Source organism: Drosophila pseudoobscura, chromosome 2, assembly GCF_009870125.1.
Source record: "Drosophila pseudoobscura strain MV-25-SWS-2005 chromosome 2, UCI_Dpse_MV25, whole genome shotgun sequence".
In the NCBI taxonomy this organism is placed as follows: Eukaryota; Metazoa; Arthropoda; class Insecta; order Diptera; family Drosophilidae; genus Drosophila; species Drosophila pseudoobscura.
Genome location: NC_046679.1, coordinates 29,839,024 through 29,858,560, shown reverse-complemented (window position 1 = coordinate 29,858,560; position 19,537 = coordinate 29,839,024). Strand labels below are relative to the sequence as shown.

Genomic DNA, 19,537 nt, shown 5'->3' with positions numbered 1-19,537 from the left:
ACACAGAAGCCACACTTGCAGGCAGCAAAGGCAAATACAAATCAGTTGCTGTTGCTTCTGGGCTGCCTTCTTCTGCAGTTTGTGGCCACTGGATTGCCCATTGCCTTCTGCCCGGTGTGCGCGCGCGTGTGTGTGTGTGCTTGCGCGCAAAGTAAAAGGGTTAATTCACTTGGCCACAGCTGAGAAGGAGCCTTTTCGACTGCGTCATCTCTTGTGGCTTCTTACTTGCGGTCGCGTCGCGTCGTCGTCGTCGGTCGTTGGTGCGGGCGGCGGGGGGGACACAGTGGCTGCTGCAATTTTGACAAGCGAACAGCGTTAAGCGAGTTTAAGTGGTTGCCGAGGAGAGCCACAAAGGCTTTTTCGTTTTTGCCTTTATCCCCCAGTCGAAATTCCAGGGATCACAAATGAGAGAGGGCCCCAGCCCCCCTGCCCCCATTTCGTTCCCTGCACAGTAGTCACTTCTCCGCCGTCAAGTTGAACTTAAGCGCGTGTGTGCCCCTGAATGTGTCCCTCGCCGCAGTCATTTTTTTTTTCGAGTGATTTAGTGAGTGCGTTCGACGGCCATCTTGAAAATGTTGTGCGTGTAATTAGGCCTAGAACTAAACGTAACCCCAAAAATGTGAACCCCAAAATAGAGGAAAAAACGGCCAAACAGGTAAGTCTGAAAAAAACACAAATCTTAAGAATATTTAAATAGAAAATCGGCATGTGCCCTCCCCGCCCCTCGCGCTCACAATTAGGAGAGCCCAAACTCTTATGTAATCTGCAAATTGCTCGCGTTACGCCCCTGCCAGGAGGGGCATGGCAGCCGGCAAATGCGCCATTACATACAGTTAAATGCAAGTGCATAAATAACAATTATTGCGGCGCAGCAACAATAATAGGCCCGGGCAGCGCTCTCAGGTGTCAATTGTGGGTCTCTGAAACGTGACCGGCGGCCATTTTGCCGCGGCCACTGCACCGCTGATCGCCATACATATATCGGCGGCATATAATGCCCGTTGATTATTATGTTTACACTTGGCTTGCAGTTATGCGGGCCGCAAAACGCTGGCCACGATCTGCCTGGTGCTAGTGTAGTCCCCCAGTAATGATCCCCGCCCGGCCAAAAAAGAAATCTCAATGCAAATCAACGGCAATTAATAATTCATCGCCCGCTGGGGCCTCCTTCCATGGCGCGTCATGGCAATTATGCGGCCCAGGTCGTGAGAGCGGCGGAGAGAGTGGGACACACATAGAAGCTGCGAGCACAAGGAAACGGTAACACAATGCAGGCTAGAAAATTGTATGTGCAAGCGAGAGGGTGGATATGCAACTTACACAGACACACACCCATACTGATGGGAGGAGAAAGAACCGTTTAGTTAGAGGTGACAACTTGTGGCGAATTTTGGTGTGGGTGGTATTTTTACTGATCGATTGTCAAACAGTGCTGTAAAGTGCAAGAACTCAAATATCAACACAAGAATAAGCGGGCTAATGAATTTTTTTGAAATTAATAGATTTATAAAAACTAACTTAATAGCTTTACAATCCCCCCTCGCATATCAAAGTAAATCTATTCCTATATTCAATAAAATAAATTTAATATGCAAAACAGCCGGACAAGAGCTACAGCAGCAGCAGCAGTACAAACTGCTCCAGTGGCCCGCCTGTCGTCCAATATCAGCAAATTTGCAATAAAATATTTGTCTGGCCGTCGCTTTCCGTTTGCTATGAGAGTGGTACTGGGTCCGCATATATGTACATATGTATGTATGTATCTATCGTACGAGTACAAGAGGTAGGCCAAACAGTGGGTCGCCCAGTGGTCGCCGCCTGGTGGCCGTCGCGGCTACTGCAAATTATTTATTTGCACCTTTCGCCGCCATCGTCTGACTGGCCTCAACTCAACTCTCCTCTCCTCTACTTCCTCTTCCCTCCTTCTTGGCTCCTCATCGAACCACTGCGAACTGCATTTCCATTTGCTTATCAAATCGCTTGCAATCGAACGAATGAGAAATGCAGGGCAAATATAAATATTAGCTGGCTGGAATCGGCTGCCACAAGGAGACGTTGCTGCAACGGGGAGGGGATCTAAGACTGGCGTATGAAATTAGGCGCTGCCAATGCGCCGCCAGCCATTCCCGACCTGTCCGATGTATGAAAAGTGTGAAAACGAATTAGTGGCCGAGCTCAGTGGAACTGCAAAGGCGCGCCCCAATAAAGGGGAAATTGAGGGCCGAGTGCCCAGAAAAAGAGGTCGCAAATGTTTTTCAAGTTTTGTGTCTAAAGATTTCTTATTGAGGGGCAAGGAATTTTAATCTTTGAACTAATTAGAAGTCTAAAGATGCAATATCTACCGAATCATCGAAAAGATTCCGATAGGCATCGATTAAAAGTCTCCAAAGATCGAATTTTCAGTTGTTATCAGGAATTTCAATCCTTAAACTCTCTACGTTATTCCACACTCTTTTTCCGCTGGTAAAGTTATCGAATTCACGAACAGATTCCGATAGGCTTCGATTAAACGTCTCCAAAAGCTCGAATTTCCAGTTGTTTTGATTTCTATCCCTAAACTCTTCACGTTAATCAACACTCCTTTACCACTCGATAGGAATCGATTATACGTCTCCAAAAGATCGAATTTCCAGTTGTTTCACAACTTTTCAAATCGAATATTTGTGCCCATTAATTTATGGCCGCTCTTCGATCACAACTCTTTTTTGTATGCCCGAAACAGCTGTCTTCGAGCAACTTTCAACACACATGTCGCTGCGTCGTGCCCCACAAATGCCAAACCAGAGAGAACCAGAGTTAAATTGTCACTTGCACATGGGCGCCCAATAATTATAACAATGGGTGGGCTCCCCCCCCCTCAAACGATAGACGCAACATTGGAGCTGTAAACTGCATCGTGTTCACAAATTTGTTTGGCATTCCGCCGCCCAAACCCAAACGCAGCCTAGACGCCAGGCCGTTTTTGTTTTTTTTGGACACAGTCCGTCTGGGTCCATCGTCACATATGACAAATTTTGTTGTTGAAAATCGTGTATAGCCGTGTGTTGCGTGTGTGGCTTTTGGGGAGTGCGTGGCGTGGCGTGGCGTGGCACATGCGTGGAGTCGGTGACTATGACAAATCGCCACATGGCAGGCGGCCAATTAGCAAACCAGAGAACTCCATAGAAGAGAGAGAGAGAGAGAGAGACTGGTTTCGGTGGTGCCACCTGATAGACTTAAGATAAATGATACCCCCAAGGCACACAGGCTAAGCTCCTTTATTCCGTTCTGGCGATGGGTGGCGTCTTGAACGTGAACTGAACGTGCTGCAATGGACGGTAGTCGGTTTTGAAGAGCTCCACCTGAAGGACATTCCCGCGGTCGGACCAAAAGTTGCGATACTACAAAGAAAATAGACATCAGAAATCTCCAAAGAAGCTAGGGGCACACACATTTTTCTTATAAGCCTCCCAGATGTCGGGGGAACCCTTGAATTTGATCTTCAAAGGATATGAACTCTTGTCACGGCGTCGCAGCTTGTAGACACTCTGGAGTAGCTCTACTGTCAGAAAGGGGCAATGGATGAACACGAGTTGCTTCAGTTTGGCATTGGCCAGGACAAAGTCCAAGACGTGTTCGTTCAACAGATTTGGACAATGGCAGAATACGGCATGCTTGTGGGTCACAGGCAGTCCCAGGTCTAACATTTCCAGATTGCCAAAATTGCAATCGATCAGCTCCAGGCCGTCCATAAAACGACAGCGCGATAGCTCCAAGGGTATGAGCTCCTGGGCGCTGTTGATGAAGCTACAATTCAAGCGAAAGATACGCAAATAGTCCTCCCGCTGGCGAATGATGTCCATCAGGGTCTTCATTGTGTCCTTGGATTCGGTGAGCTTCTTAATCTCCAGAATATGCAGTTTTGGCAGCCTAAAGATCTCCTCTTTGTTGTCCAGAAATACAGACTGATTCACCATCAGGTTTTCCATATGCTTGCACTGTGAGATGCCCTCGAGATCGGGCGAATGGGAGCCCACAAAGTGTAGCACTTTCAGGGGCAGGTCACTCGCCAGTATGTCCTTAAGGACCCAGGTCTCTACCTCGCCGTGGAAACGCAGCTCCTCCAGCATCTTGAACTGTTCAATGAAGCAGACCTCCAGCGGCGAATGAATCTCCAGGGAGCGGAGATTTTTCATCAGCGCCGGCAGGGCATAAAACGGCCACTGGGGGAAGGTGGTGGTGCGGCGCTGCACGGCCGTGCCCCACGTTATCTGGCAACGCTTGACGCTCGGCAGCTCCCTGATGCCCGCCTGGTCCAGGATGTTCATCTCATGCTGCAGCTGTTGGCTGCGAAAGTGAGCACTGCGAAAATCCTCAAACATTTTCTGTATAAACGTCTGCAGCGAAGAGCCACGCAGCTTCAGTTCGAGCTTCTGCAGATCCAGACAATGGTATTGCCGCCTCCAGATCGCATTGCACGCATCGGGCACGTTCTTGTAGACCCTCCCGAGGATCACCTGCTTGCTGACGTCCAGCTTTTTGATGATCGTCTGAACCTCGGCCAGTTTCTGTTGTTCAGTCGTCGATTCGCTGGATAGTCTTTTTTTTATCTTTGATTTGGCGCCAGTCGGGGCCATCCTTTGGACCAACAACAAGTGTGACGTTTTTTGTGTGTACTACTGCCCCAGACCCTGATTATCATGTGAATTAACACAGTATTTGAGTGGAAAATATATTGCTTACTGGGTTACGTTCGCTGATCTCTCTCTCGATCTACAGTGCCGGTCTTTCAGTTTCCTGCGCTTTTAAGAGCCTTTTCCTTGACGATTTTCAACAGGAAACAGGAAAGCTCTTTTCTCAGAAATTTTTAAATTTTCTATAAGATTGACTATTTTTTTGAAGCCCGACTTTATTGCCTTTCTTTTACAATTTTTTAAAAGCAAAATGGCCCCTCTCCTGTCCTACCGATATTATTCGTGAGAGCTGCTTCTAGCAGTATATTTCTAATAAAATTCTAAGAATTGGTATTTTTCAAATATAATACTAAGAATTGGTTTTTTTCCAATAAAATTTTAAGAATTTGTATTTTTTAAATAAAATACTTTAAATTAGTATATTCAAATAAGAAGAAGAATTGTAAGAATTGGTTTTTTTCCAATAAAATTTTAAGAATTGGTATTTTTCCAATAAAATGCTAAGAATTGGTATTTTACCAGTAAAATTCTAAAAATTGGTATTATTCCAATAAAATGCTTCACATTGGTATTTTCAAAATAAAAGAATCTAAGAATTGTTATTTTCATTTATCTTCTAGTATTTTTCCAATATTTGTAGGTTTTCATCTGAGAAAATGATTAGAAAACCAAAATAACTTTTAGTTTTACTAAGAAATCAATGAAATGAGAAAATAATTTCAACCAAAATTGTGCTATACACAAAAAAGTGACAACAAAAAAACCCGCAGTCTGATATTTAATGCATTTTTGAACTTCCTCAGCGTAGGGTTTCCTTAAATCTTATCCGATTCGTCTAATTTGTATTGTTTTGAATCGATAAATCAATTCCCAATATCCCAAATGATCAGAAAATTAAAAAAAAATATATTTTTTTAAAAAACAAATAACACAAAGGAAAAAAAATGCAGTAAAATTATAAAAACGATTTCTTCAACAAAAAATAAATTTTTCCAATAGTTTATTTTGTTTTCTATTGACTTGTAATAAACAATATGAGTGAATAATTTTCGTGTCTTATTGTTTGTATTCCCAAAATTGCCTATCAGTTAGGCCGAAGTCCTGTGCCCCCCACACTCACATTCTGCCTGACAATCTGGTCTATTGCTACAATTTCCCTACTCGTACGATATATTGTGGTAGTTCTAAAGGGGGGAGGGGTGTGGTGGGGGGATTGCGGGATTGCTTTTACCACCCTGCTGCGATCAGGCAACTAACGAGCCATGGATATGTTTTCATTTCAAACTGATTTTGTTTTATGGCACCCCAGGCATGGGGTCGCCTCCAAACCCGAAACCGAACCCGAACCCGCACCCGACCTGAACTGATCGACGGGGACACCATCCACTTCCAGGTACTTTTCCAGGTGCTGCTGCGGCAGTTCTTGAAGCTCTCTCTGTTGCTGGCTTTCCACCAAAACTCTCTCTCGCTGGCTCTCTGCTAATGAGCCGCCAAGTTGTTTTGGTTTTTATTTATGGCTCATATCGCGGGTCTTTTGTTTCCAAAACATTTTGCTTTGGCATCAATTAAGCGATTACCAAAAAAAAAAACAAGTTTCACCAACGAAAAACTAGTTAAAAAAAAAAATAAATAAATATGAAAATTGAAATGTTTTATTAATATTTTTCAACAGCCTGGACGCCAGTTAATTAAATTTTTGTCTCGGTTTTTGCTGACACTTTGGACACTTTGCTTGGCCATTGGGTGGTTCCACATCCCAGACGTAGATGGGATTAGATTTGGATGGAGGGGATCTATGCCTTGAAATACAGGCGACAAAATGTTTCGCTAATGAAGTGGCAAGCGGTTTGCGAGGGGTTTTTGTGCCCCCAAATTTACAGAAACCTGGGAAATAACCATTCAACAAGCGCTTTACATTTTACAACTCTCAACAGAAACAAAAAACATTTATGGCCTTGTCGGGTGGGCCTAAACTGCAGAAACTTAGCCACAGATACAACAGCATAAACATAGATACATCGCTACAGATACAGATACGAATACGGATACGGATAGTCTTGCTGCCTGCTGCCCGCATTTTGGGGCGTTTACATTTGAGTTTTTTTTCGTGTCTTGCTTTTTGCTTTGAACTCGTTTAAATGTCGGAAAGTCTTTTTTTTTGTCTGTGGTTTTCTGCCTGTTTTCTGGCATTTGTGTAAATATTTTAATTATTTTTTTTTAAGGAAACGCCCCTTAAAATACTTGTAGATTTCACAAGTTCTTGATGTGATTGAGGATTGAAGAACTTTTTCAAAGATACGATAGCTATATTAAATAATTAATAATAAATGAAACAAATAAATCATAATATAAAAAACCTAAAATAATATTAAAAAAAAACAATAATTAAGTAAAAAAGTATAAAAATAAAAAAAATCCAAAACAATTAAAAAAGTCTCCAAATAAAAAATAAATAAATACAATTATAAAAAATACAAGATATTTTTATAAATATATGTAAATACAAAATAGAAAAGTAAAAAAATAAATATAAATTAAATTAATAAAAATGCATAGAAAAATAAATAATAATTAAATTGATAAAAACGAATTAAAAATTAAATTGAAAATATAAAAGGAAAAAGAAAAATAATAAAAAATGAATACAAATTCAATAGGTAAATAAATAAAAAATAAATAAAAGCTTAAGTTAAATTAATACAAAAAAAAAATGTATTTAAAATCCCCATAAAAATACTAAAAAGATTTTAAATTTTGTACTTTTTTCAACGATAGATTATTAAAATTAATAAATTAAATATGAACACTTCCGTTTCACTGGATTTTCTGTCCCTAAAATGCCTTCGGTTTATTTGTCGATGAAAAAACATCTCGTGTGACGCCATGCTTCTTCTTGGAGGGACCTGCAACGATGCTTTCTCATTAGCGGCTCATTAGTACGGCCAATTGACGCCTCCATGCCCCCCACAAGGTGGCATCCGTTGGCGGAAAGAGGAGGAACACCTCGTTTGCGATTGAGGGGGATTGAGGGGGCAAGGGAGTGGAAAAGCTGATTACAATGCGCAGCCAATCACCCAGAGAATCCCTCTGGCCGGCCGTCGTTCGGGGCTGCAATTATTTGCACGCAAATAAACAATTCAAAACATCTTTGGGGCGTTTATCACTGGCCTCTCTTGATGGCCTGGCTGGCTCTGTTGGCGTTTAATTTTACGGCTTTATTAGCAGGGGCCCAACCGCTCACTCGGTCGCTCAGTCGCTCAGTCGCTCATTCGCTCAGTCGGGTCCATGCCCGGTAATTTGACGGCCCCCAGGGCTACCACCTGCATTCAACAATTTTGAGCTACTGTCCGACGAGCCATCGGTGCAGCGATGGAAGTGTGTCTTCAATGAAGGAATGGGGGACGTTTGGGGGGAATTTTGTGTTTTTTGGTTTGTTAAAATTAAGAGAACTAGAATCTGATTGAGATGTGGGATAATTACATCCGAAATGTTTATTTTTTGCAGAGGGAATCTTAAGCTGACTTTAGTGGAATTTTCTACCCACTTTAAGGACATTTTTTCTGGTCATTGAACCCTTTTTTTTGGCAATGACTTCTTGAGACTTGATCGCACATTTTCCTTATCAATCACGTGGTATCTACGGACATTTCGTTTGCTCTTCATTCCATGCCCCTCGTTAAGTTTTGATTTATGCACTCAATTTCTGTGCAGGAATGTTTATACCCCGATTATTGCTGGGCATTCAATTGCGTTAGTTTATGCCGAAAGCAACATTCAATAATAATAATAGTGATAGCAGCTCCATGGATTTTATGTGCAAAAGGAAGACACTCGGTAAACCGGACTCTGGCGGCGGCGGCCCCCACAGTCGGTAGGGGATTGTCTAGCAGGCGTCTGCGTGTGGCATTTATGTCCAACTGTCAGGCGTACAGATGACAGGCCTTAAGACTGGGTGACAATGTTGCCCTGAAAGACACTGGACAGGGTCTTCCTTTTAGTCCTCCCCCACTCTTACTCCTTTCCTGATCTTCCTTCGTTTGAGGCTTCCCTACTCTCTCCCCTTTCTTGATCTTCCTTCTCTTGAGGCCTTCCTACTCTTGAGGCCTCTCTACTCTCCCCCCTTTCTTGATCTCCCTTCTCTTGAGGCATGTCTACTCTCCCCTCTTCTGATGTTCCTACTCTTGAGGCTAATTGCCATTTACACCTAAAAACTGCAATCAAATGGGATACCTTTCTGAGGCTTTAACTAATTTGGGAATGAAATCTAGTGAAGAAAACTCTTGCTAGACTTGGTGATGCCCTCGAAAAAGGTTTGAGCTATTAAACGATCCATTATGATTAATAGAGCATTAATTTGTAGTACCTTTACTTGAAAAAAGAGATCAGGGAGCCCTTTATCAGTGTTTGCTGTTCTCTAGAGTGACTAAGTGCTAAATTTCGCCAAAATTCGGAAGCTGTAGACCTGAAAATTTATAGAAATCTTCCCTTTTTTATATAAGAATATTAAAATGATACAATTTTTCCTCAGATCCATATTAAAGATATATTTTCAGGGATTAATATACAACAAAAATTTAATTATTGCCCTAAAAACGTATTAGGGTAACGACTGTCGGTTCTAAGACTTACGCGTCATGCAGCAGGGCCCCTCGGTTGGGAAAAAAGCTTCGAGTGAATAAAAACCAAACTGCAGAACATTTCTAATGCAACTCCTAGACATACCCCCCTTTGACACCCTTTAAATCGTTTTAGAGATATGTATATAGACATCATCAAAAAAAAAACCAAAAAACGTATCTCATTTGTGTAGCATTTACCATTTTTGATGGGTTTCGAAACAAAAAAACCCATTTTTATGGGCCATGTCCAATAGGGCTTTCAATCGTTAATTTTTTTGGGGTGTGGGGGGAATTCACCAATAACAAAATACCAGAAAAACGTTTACATACGTAATAAAAATTCCTTACATTTTTAATTTTTTTTTTGGCATGGACATAAACCAAAAGAAAAATTCTAAAGCGAAGACAAAAGGCCGAACCTCGATTAATAACTAATTTGCGATCAATATCGATCAACGATAGTAAAGTTTATCGTTCGATTGTAAAAAATCAACGGCCTGCTGTGTTATTGGATCAATTATTCCCAGAGGCAGACGCCTAGAGAATGAAAAGAGGGGAGGCCCAGAGCGGAGCAGTTCTCTAATGAACACATTACATAAAATGTTGAGTTTTATGCCCCACTTGGAGATCTTTTTACTCCATTCTTGTGTTTTACGGGGACGTGCCAATTAGAAGGGAAGGGCTTGGAACGCAGAGAACGGAATGGGGGTCGGGTCTCCCTCTTGTTTTTAATGGTCAATGTGCCCGGGCCATGTCTGGGTCTGTGGCTTTTATTGTCTACCGGGCTACTGATCTGTATCTGTATCTGGGCTGGCATTACTCATGTTACACCCAGCACACAGACACACACACGGACACAAGAAATTGTGGCCGCCTGATCTGATGATCGAACCTGGTCATTACTTGATTGAAGTTCAGTTTTTGCGGCCAGTGGAAAATCGATACGAGTAAGCGATACACACAGATCAGAGATCTGTTTTTCCATTGGAAAAACGTATAAAAGTTACCATAAATTTCCATTTCCACCTGCTTCATAATTTCACATTTTAGTGGATTTCCAATAATATTTGACAGCGAATGTAGGGAATGGTTTTCCCTCTACAGTAGGAGGCAACATATTCTCTCTTTCGGCAGATCCTAACCTCATCAATCATCCATCATCCATCACTGTGCTCCCCTAAAATATATCTATTCGCTAATAATCGCGCATGATCTTTGATTACTCATTTCCGGTCGTATGGCAAGTAAAGATTTACTCGATTTGTGGATACCCTTTGAAGGAATTTATTTCAACTTTATTTATCCGTTAGATACGTGTATCTTTCTAAGCCAAAAAAACCAAAAAGAAACTCAAGTATGGCAGCAAAAAATATGTAAGAAAAAGAAAAGAAATTGCGCTCAGTCATTACGCTAAAGCCGAAAGCGGCCCACAGACGGAGAGACCCAGAGAGGGGAGGAGGAGGGACCCAGAGACGGGGACAGAGACACAGAGACGGAGGGACGGGGAAGGAGAGACCCAGAGAGGCCTAGAGATCGTCAAGTACTCAATAATTCATACAAAAAATTGTAGAAAAAAAGCCGGAAAGATTTATAGCTTTGGTTGAACGAAGCTACGGATGCCCTACAAGATGGTTATGCGGAATAAGTTTCTGCCTGAATTTACAGGTGAATCATATTCAGATTATTCCAAAATAAATGAGTTTTTGGGCCCCTTAATTATATAAATAAAAAAAGTTAGAAAGTATTCCCGAAAGAACATAAAAAAAAATATAAAAGACAATAAAAATATAATGAAAAATTTAAAATATAAAAAAATATACAAAATATACAAAATATAAAAAAAATTAAAGCAATATAAAAATGATATAAAAAAATCTTTCAAAAAATTAAAAAAACATAGAAAAAAATGTTTCCTTTAAAATTTATAAGAAATCATGGAATTCAGAAAAAATACTGTCTCTTCCTAGAGGGGTCCAAAATAGACTATGGAAAAGTGATGTCCCATTTTTTGAGCAAAGATTTTGCCACGAAAAATCATTATACCCCCCCTCTTTAAAGGGTACAACGTTGATCAATACAAGAGACACTACGAGACATCTTACGTATAGAGCAGAGAGGTAGAGATGGAGATAGAGGTGGGCAGAGGACAGGGGACAGAGGAGGGAAGTCGACAAGTAAAAGAGCAAAACGCGCAACAACACAACAAGAAATTGAAAAGCCACAAGTCATCTCAGCTGGTGGCTTAAAAGGCGCGTGCTAAGCCATTCATATTCATAAAAAGAGCCACAGCGCGAGACCCGCAAGAGACCAAAAAAAAAGTAAAGAAAAAAAATAAGGATTGGCCACCAGACCCCCAGACCTCTAGAGCCACAGACCCCCAGACCTCCACAGACCCAGGGGGCGGGGAGGGGTTAGTGGGGAGGCTGAGGGCGTGAATGTGAGCCAGAGCGACAGCATCAGAATCCAGAATCCAAAGAGATCAAGCTTGAAACTGGACTGAAGACTGGAAGAACATAACGAAAGCAAACGGACCTCCAGAAGGTAGAGGACAGCGAACGCGATGTTGGTTCCAGTTCCGCAAATGTCGCCAGGCGACAGCATCAACCATCAACTGAAACATCAGCCTCCATATAGTACGATACTCGTTGCAGAAAGCAGCACTGAAGACTGTAGAAAAAACAGAGATAGAAGACTGTGGAAAGAACAGAGATAAAAGACTTGAAGACTGTGGGAAGAACAGAGATGGGAGAACGGAGACTGTAGAAAGAACAGAAACTCTGGAAATATATGTAGATGAAAAGACTACTCTTCTACTTTTGTGTCTCGTATTAATAATATTATTTGTTATACTCTCACAGAAAGCATAGACATGTTCTATAACTGAAGAGTGAAAGATCGAATTTGGAGTATATTTCATGGTATATTCTATTCTAATGTTCCTTTGGTTGAAGGAACCAATCAGTAGTGCCAATGATTGTGTCTCTGAAAAGATCTCCTAAGTAGTTCCTTGGGCTATGTCTCTTAAAGATCTCCCAAGTAGTTCCTCGGGTTCTGTCTCTTAAGACCCATACCCTTTTTATGGTATTATTCTAATATCAGCATAAAATGTTTCAAATTTCAATATTATTAATATTTTTCCCAGTATTTATTTTTGTTATTTTTGTATATCATTTTTATGGTATTTTCAAAATTAATTTTCTTCGTCTTTCTGTCACTTTTCTTTAAAGCCACTAGGACCATTGGGATTCTAGTATTTTCTAGTGTGTGCCAAGCATTATTTTAAGTGCGTAGTATAGTATTTTTTAAAATATTTTCTACTCTTATTCTGGTACTTTGACAGTATTTGTTTCTGTTATTTTCTAATATTTTCTAGTATTATTCTAATAATATACTAGTATTATACTAGTATTATTCAAGAATTATTCTAGTAATATTCTTGTATTTTCTGGTATTATTCTAGCATTTTTCTAGAATTTCTCTGCCATTCTTTATAAATAAATTTATCCAGATATTAGAGATTTTCTAATTTTGGTTTATAACGTGTAGTATTTTTTATGGTATATTCTAGTATTTTTATATTATTTAGTATTAGTAAATTAGTATCTAGTAATCTGGAACTTTCTAGTAATTTATAGCATTTTTATAGAATTTACCTGATATTCTTTATAAATAAATATATCCAGATTTGAGTGATTTTCTAGTATTCGTTTATAACGTATAGTATTTTCCTAGTATTATTGTAGTATTGGTATTTTAGTATCTAGTATTCTCGAACTTTCTGGCATTTTTAGTATTTTCTGGTATTTTCTAGTATTTATCTATAATTTATCTGCTTTTCTTTAAAAATAAATATAACCCGAATTTAAGTACTATTTTCTGTTATTTTCCGAGTACATATTCCAGAACTCCAAGCCGCCCATTAAGGGTATTCACAGATCTCTTCTAAAATCGTTTGGTTCTCCTTTCATATTTTTGTGTGTCTTTTTTGTTGTATCTGTTTGCGTTTTTATACCCGATACTCAAAATGAGTATTGGGGTATATTAGATTTGTGGTAAAAGTGGATGTGTGTAACGTCCAGAAGGAATCGTTTCCGACCCCATAAAGTATATATATTCTTGATCAGCATCAATAGCCGAGTCGATTGAGCCATGTCTGTCTGTCCGTCTGTCCGTCCGTCCGTCTGTCCGTCTGTCCGTCCGTCCGTCTGTCCGTCTGTCCGTCCCCTTCAGCGCCTAATGCTCAAAGACTATAAGAGCTAGAGCAACGATGTTTTGGATCCAGACTTCTGTAATATGTCACTGCTCCAAAAATATTTCAAAACTTTGCCCCGCCCACTTCCGCCCCCACAAAGGGCGAAAATCTGTGGCATCCACAATTTCGACGATACGAGAAAACTAAAAACGCAGAATCGTAGAAGATGACTATATCTTCTAGAGTGCAAAATCTGAACCAGATCGTATAATTATTACAGCCAGAATCACGAAAACAATTTCACTCTTTCTCGCTCTGTCTCACTCTAACACACAGGTTTCATGGTCGGTTTTGCCAATTGCAAAATATGAGTTCAAGGATCTCAGAACCTATAAAAGCCAGAGCAACCAAATTTGGTATCCACACTCCTGCGATATCGGACCTTGACCGTTTCCTGTCCAAATTTCGCCACACCCCCTTCCGCCCCCGCAAAGGACGAAAATCTGAGGCAACCACAAATCTCAGAGACTATTAAGGCTAGAGTAACCAAATTTGGTACACACACTCCATTAAGATGTCACTATAAAACGTATATCTCAGAATTTCGCCCCACCCCCTTCCGCCCCCACAAAGGACGAAAATCTGTTGCATCCACAATATTGCAGATTTGAGAAAACTAAAAACGCAGAATCATAGATAATGACCATATCTATTAGATTGCTGAATCTGGATCAGATCAGATCAGATCATTTGTATAGCCAAAAGGAACAAATCAATTTGCAGTGGCTACGCAGCGCCCGACGTCACGCTCAGACTGATTTTCTGTCTCTCTCGCACGCACTCTTTGTCGTGTCGTTAAATATTAGCGGCGTCTGCCGGAGGAGAGCCATACTGACTTAGTATCGGGTATAACCGTAGAGTTGCGGTGTCCGCAGCAACTCACAACGTTCCCCCTCGTTTTTTTTAGGGATGGGCATATCCGATTTTTGTTACAGCTAAAAACTTAACGGACAGACGGACGGACGTACGACTGCTGTGACAGTGAGGCTGTGCCTCTGACTGTGGCAGTTGCTGTGTTGTGCCTGTGCCTGTGTTGTGATTGTTGTGGCTGTTGCCGTTGATGTTTTTATCTTGTAGTCAGTCCGTCACAGTGGTTTTTGTTGTTTCCACCGATTGTTGTGCCTCTCTGTGGCTGTTGTTTGAGTTGCCTTTTGCCGTTTGTTGGGGGAGAGGAGGAGGAGAGGGATCTCTGATTTACCCCGTTTGATTGATTGGATTAGGTACTTATGTTATTAATTTACTTCTATTTATAAACAAGCAAACGGACAAAGGCCCAGCAGTCGAGTCGAGAGCCCACTCTAGGGCCATGTAGTTTTTCAATTTTCATTCAAAAAGAAACCCCATGAATGAATGAGCGAATGAATGGCTGAATAGTCGAAGCTTTTTGGCTTGACAAATTTGGAGGAGATTAATGCTTCATTTCCGGTGGAGAGACAGGGAAACTAATTTCTACACCGGGGTTTTCCTAGGCTTTTCCTAGGCTTTTCCTGTGCCGTTCCTTTCTTTTTGTCAAGTGTAAAGAAATTAATATTTCATGGGTTTCGGGGGGTTCTTATCAAACGTCTGCCAATCAGAAGACCAATCAAACAATCAAACAATCAAATCGTTTTCAACACTTTAACATAATTGTAAGTTATTTTCGCCCCACCGACCCTGCCCCTGCCCCGGCCAGCATTTGCATTAATCGATTGTTTCTTTTCGCGCGATAAGCATCGTCGCCTTGGAGAAAATTTTCATTTTCATTAATTGAGGCAAACGAGAAACGGTACCACAGAAAAACCAGCCAACTTGATGGCTGATAGGAGATCTTCTTGGACAGAAAACAGCATCAGGGATCGCCATCGCCATCGGCAGCGGCATCGCCAGCGGCATCTTCCCTCTGTCTCTCTTGTCGCTGATAAGCATCGCAGAGGAAACACCGAATTGTAAAAAGAAATCAACAGATGATCACACACTCGGCTGGTGGTCGTCGTACGCTCTGAGGGCCCTGGTCAAAATGTCAAACTACTCGGCTGCAAAGCGGCCTCATTAGCAGGCAGCGACAGCGGCAGCGGCAGCAAAAGCAGCAGCGTGGCATGAAGTGTGGAGCAGCAAAGGCAGCAGCGTGGCATGAAGTGTGGAGCAGCGTGGCACGAAGTGTGGAGCAGCCAGAGAGAGGAGGGGGAGCGACGCCTGAAACAGGTGTAAATGTAAATAATCTCGTGGACACTAGACATACCACATGGGGGCCGCTATATGCCAGATTGTCGTTAAATCGTTGTCGAGGAATTTCTACAAAATATTTATCACAAAATCAGAAATTGATTTCTGTCTATTGAGATCGAAGCACAACTGTTGCGTGTGTCTCCCACAAGACGCTTACGATGCGGCCCGTAATGGCTAAGAAGATTGGCTAAAAGGAAGGCTGGAATCAGGCGAGCCTTAGTTTTGGTGACGTGTCCGGGGGATGGGTTGCCGGTTGCCTGTTGCCTGTTGCCTGATTATTGCCTTTGGCGTCACGCCTTTGGGGTCCAGAGGAAGGCAACGACATCCAGCAGCAGCAGCAGCAGCGGCAGCATCATGTCGTGTGGCCCTGTCCCTGTCCCAGCCAAACCCTTTTTCTATTTCCGCTTGGGTCTCGCTTTTGAAGGAGAACATTATTTATCGGCAAACCGAAGGAGAAGCAATCAGCAAGAGAAAAAAAAGGTAGAAAGGAAGTTGGCGGATGTAGATCTACGATTTGGGGATTATATTGGAGATTTATGAATGATGATTGGTATTCGAAAATCAAAGAGAAAATCGGAATGGAAAAAGGGAAAAATTGGGGAGTATTTTTAGCACGTTTTGGGGGAAATATAAATTCCTCCCTTTCCTACTCCTTGAACCTCTTTTCAGCAGTCCTACTCCTTGTCTCCTCTCTTCAGAGTCTCTTCGCCTACTTCTTGGATCTTTCTATGTCTCTCTTCTATCTCATTCTCTGCCTACTGCTTTACCTTTTCTTCTATTCTTCTATTCTCATTTGTAAATGAGACTCGAAATCGAGGCATAAAATTAAAGGAAAAAGGAACAACAACAAGCTAACAAAAACGGCACACGGCAGTCGTAAAGTAAATGATCAGGGCTCCAAAAGGGGTGTGGGGGACCGTGGAGGGGGTTCCACTGTAGAATGTAGGTCCCCCTCCCCGTCAACCAAGCAGCATCGATGAGGGAAGGGAGGAGGAGCGTAGAGGGGAGACCCTTTTGCGTGTCTGTTGCTTTGGTGACATTCTCGCTGTTGAATTGTTGTTATGGGTTTTTGCCTGTTCGGACGGATCCTCTTGTTATACCCTGAAAAAGGGGTCACAGTGGTTGTTTAGAATCAAGAAAGTGAAGGATTTTTGGTTGTTATTAAGAACATGGGTTTTATGAAGATTGAAGCACTACTTTAAGAGCCATCTAGAGGAAATTTCTCAAGGTTGCCTTTTTTACCCATCTCAGAATTATTGTTTATTATTATATTTATTATTAATTACTTTTTTTAGTATTTTATTTTTAGTAGTTTTAATTTGTAGGATTTTATTTGTAGTTGAATTGTTTATATGTATATATTTTTTTCAGTATTTATTATTTTTTTGTTTTACCTTTAAAAGTATTTTTTTGTATTTTCTTTTTAGTTTATATTATATTTTATCGCTTAAGGGTAATTTTTATTAGAATTATTATTTTTTATTATTTTTTTTCATGGTATTTTTAATGTTTTTCTTTATTTTATTTAAATTTGTTGTATTTATTTAAATTCGTTGCATTTAAATTTTTTATTTTAGTTCAATTTTTTTATTTTATTTAATTTTTTTTTATTTTTTATTAGATTTTTGTATTTTATTTAATTTAAAATTTTTTATTTATTTTAAATTTTTGTTTTTTATTGATAGTATTTTTTAATATATTATTTATTTTATTTTTTTATAGTATTTTCTTTTTACTTTATTTGAATTTTTTAGTGTTTAATTTAAATTTTTTAGTGTTTAGTTTTAATTTTTAAGTGTTCAGCTATAATTTTTTAGTGTTAAGTTTTAATTTTTTGTAATATTTAATTATTAATATTTTTTATTTACAGTATTTTTTAATATTATATTTTTAGTATTTTATACTTGAAATGTTTTATAGAAGTTTTTTTATTATTCATTTTATCTCAAACTTTAAGAATTCCCTGAATTTCCTGAATTTGTTTCGTATACGATCTAGAAGAAAAATGCATTAAGAAGGGTATTAAAAGGTCCAGCTATCGCCTCCATTCTTATTGGTGCTCCTCCTGCTGCTGTTGCTGTTGTTGCTGGTGTTCTTCTTGTTGGTTTTCTTAGTGTTGTAGATGCCGCTTGTCATTTTCAAAATTATATGTCACACTTTTGGCGTTAAAACAGGCACACGACAGAAAACCAAAGCGAACCCCGGGAGAGACGTCGAGAGAGTTCCGCAAGCGACCCGTTTCAGAGTCCTGATTTTTATTGTCATGTTTTGATCTTTTCTTATTTCTTTTTTTGTGTGTAGCTGTCTCTCAGAATCGGAGTTGGAGTTGAACTTGAAGTCAAGGAATGCGCATAAAAGTTTTTAGTATGCTGTGGGCCACGACCCAAGCCGACTTCAAGCCCAATTTTAGGTTGAAGATCGGTAGATGGAAAGTACTGGTACCTCTCAGGCCCAAGCACAGGCCCAGCCACAGGCCCAGGCACAACTCAATTGAAGCGTTAAATATTTTTGTTTATTCAAAGAAATCATTCTTCAAGACAATGGAATCATAAATAAAACCTTTTCATCCACTTGTTGCATTTGGTTTAGTTTTTTTTTTTCCCAGTGGCCAATGAAGCGTTTAATTTGGAAATTAATCAAAGTCTCTGGGAAATGACGAGGGAGGGCCGAGTGGGTGGTCTTTTTTCTTTGTCTTTAAGGCTGTCCATCAATTTGCCTGAGTTTTGACATTGATATGACGACGGGCCCCCGACATACAGGTTAGTTTTTGGGGTTTGGTCAGTCTGTTTATGCTGGTTGACCCACAAAAACATTTATATATACGACCCGCGGAGGGGAAACCTTTCGACAACTCGTTAAAGTTGTCAATAAGTGCACCATTTTCGGCTTCTTATCGCGCCCAATCGAAAAACCAAAACTCAATTTCCCCCATTCGAAAAAAAAACTTGGTCTCTCTTGGACAATTTAAATGCTAATTCCTCTTCGGCTGGGGAACCCTTCGTTTTGTTTTGGTATGTTGTGATAATTACCTCAAGTTATTTTTATTTATTTTTCTTTAGATAATACTCATTTTCTTTGTGGAGTTAGAGACATTTTTTTTTTTTTTTTTTTTTTTTTGGGGGGAAGAAGAGCCGATGAGTTTTGTTATCTTATGAGCTTTTACATTAAATACCGTTGGGAAATTTGTAAAGAAATGTTAATTTCCTTAAAGCGTCTGTGTGTGGTCCCCGAACAAAACTAATTGGTTTCAAATGGCTGGAAATACTTCACGAAAGAAAGGGTAGCACTGAGAGTCGAAGATTTTGGTACTCTTCAAAAACTATCGTTGCCTTGAAAGGCTCAGTTAGCCATTCAGAAGGAAATACAAATCCAAAGGTTGTTTAAAATTGGTTGGTGGAAGTATTTTCAAGAAAATACTGCTTTTCCACCGATCCTTTGCTGTAGAAATTTCCCGTTGAAATCATACTAAGCATTTTTCTGATAAAATACTAAAAAATACTAGAAAAATACTACAAGTATATACCAAAAAAATGTAATAATTTTTTAAAATGTTTCCATAAAATTCTCAAAATGAGTTTAGGATTTTTCTGATAAAATACTATAAAATTACTAAAACTATATGCAAAAAATATGTAATACATTTTTTGAAATATAAAATTTTCCCATTAAATAAATACTCAAAAGTACCAAAAAATACCAAAAATACTGAATAATATTTTTTAATTTATATTAGCAAAATAGAGTTTATAAAATACCGCATTTTCCATAAAATACTACCAAAAAAATAC

General features: G+C 39.9%; 1 protein-coding gene and 1 long non-coding RNA gene across 2 annotated transcripts; one reads left to right on the top strand and one right to left on the bottom strand.

Annotated features, from left to right (window-relative positions):
* Window positions 1–280: 280 nt before the first annotated feature.
* LOC117183259 (uncharacterized) lies at window positions 281–18,319 on the top strand. Its single transcript, XR_004468400.1, has 2 exons — window positions 281–655; window positions 18,051–18,319. It is a non-coding gene; the product is annotated as an uncharacterized lncRNA (long non-coding RNA).
* On the bottom strand, window positions 3,189–4,699 carry LOC6897961 (uncharacterized). The gene is made up of 2 exons (XM_002138024.3): window positions 3,432–4,699; window positions 3,189–3,380 (listed from the first exon to the last, which is right to left on the bottom strand). Exons 1-2 carry the CDS (start codon window positions 4,614–4,616, stop codon window positions 3,258–3,260), a joined length of 1,308 nt encoding a protein of 435 aa, XP_002138060.3. The 5' UTR covers window positions 4,617–4,699; the 3' UTR covers window positions 3,189–3,257.
* Window positions 18,320–19,537: the final 1,218 nt, after the last annotated feature.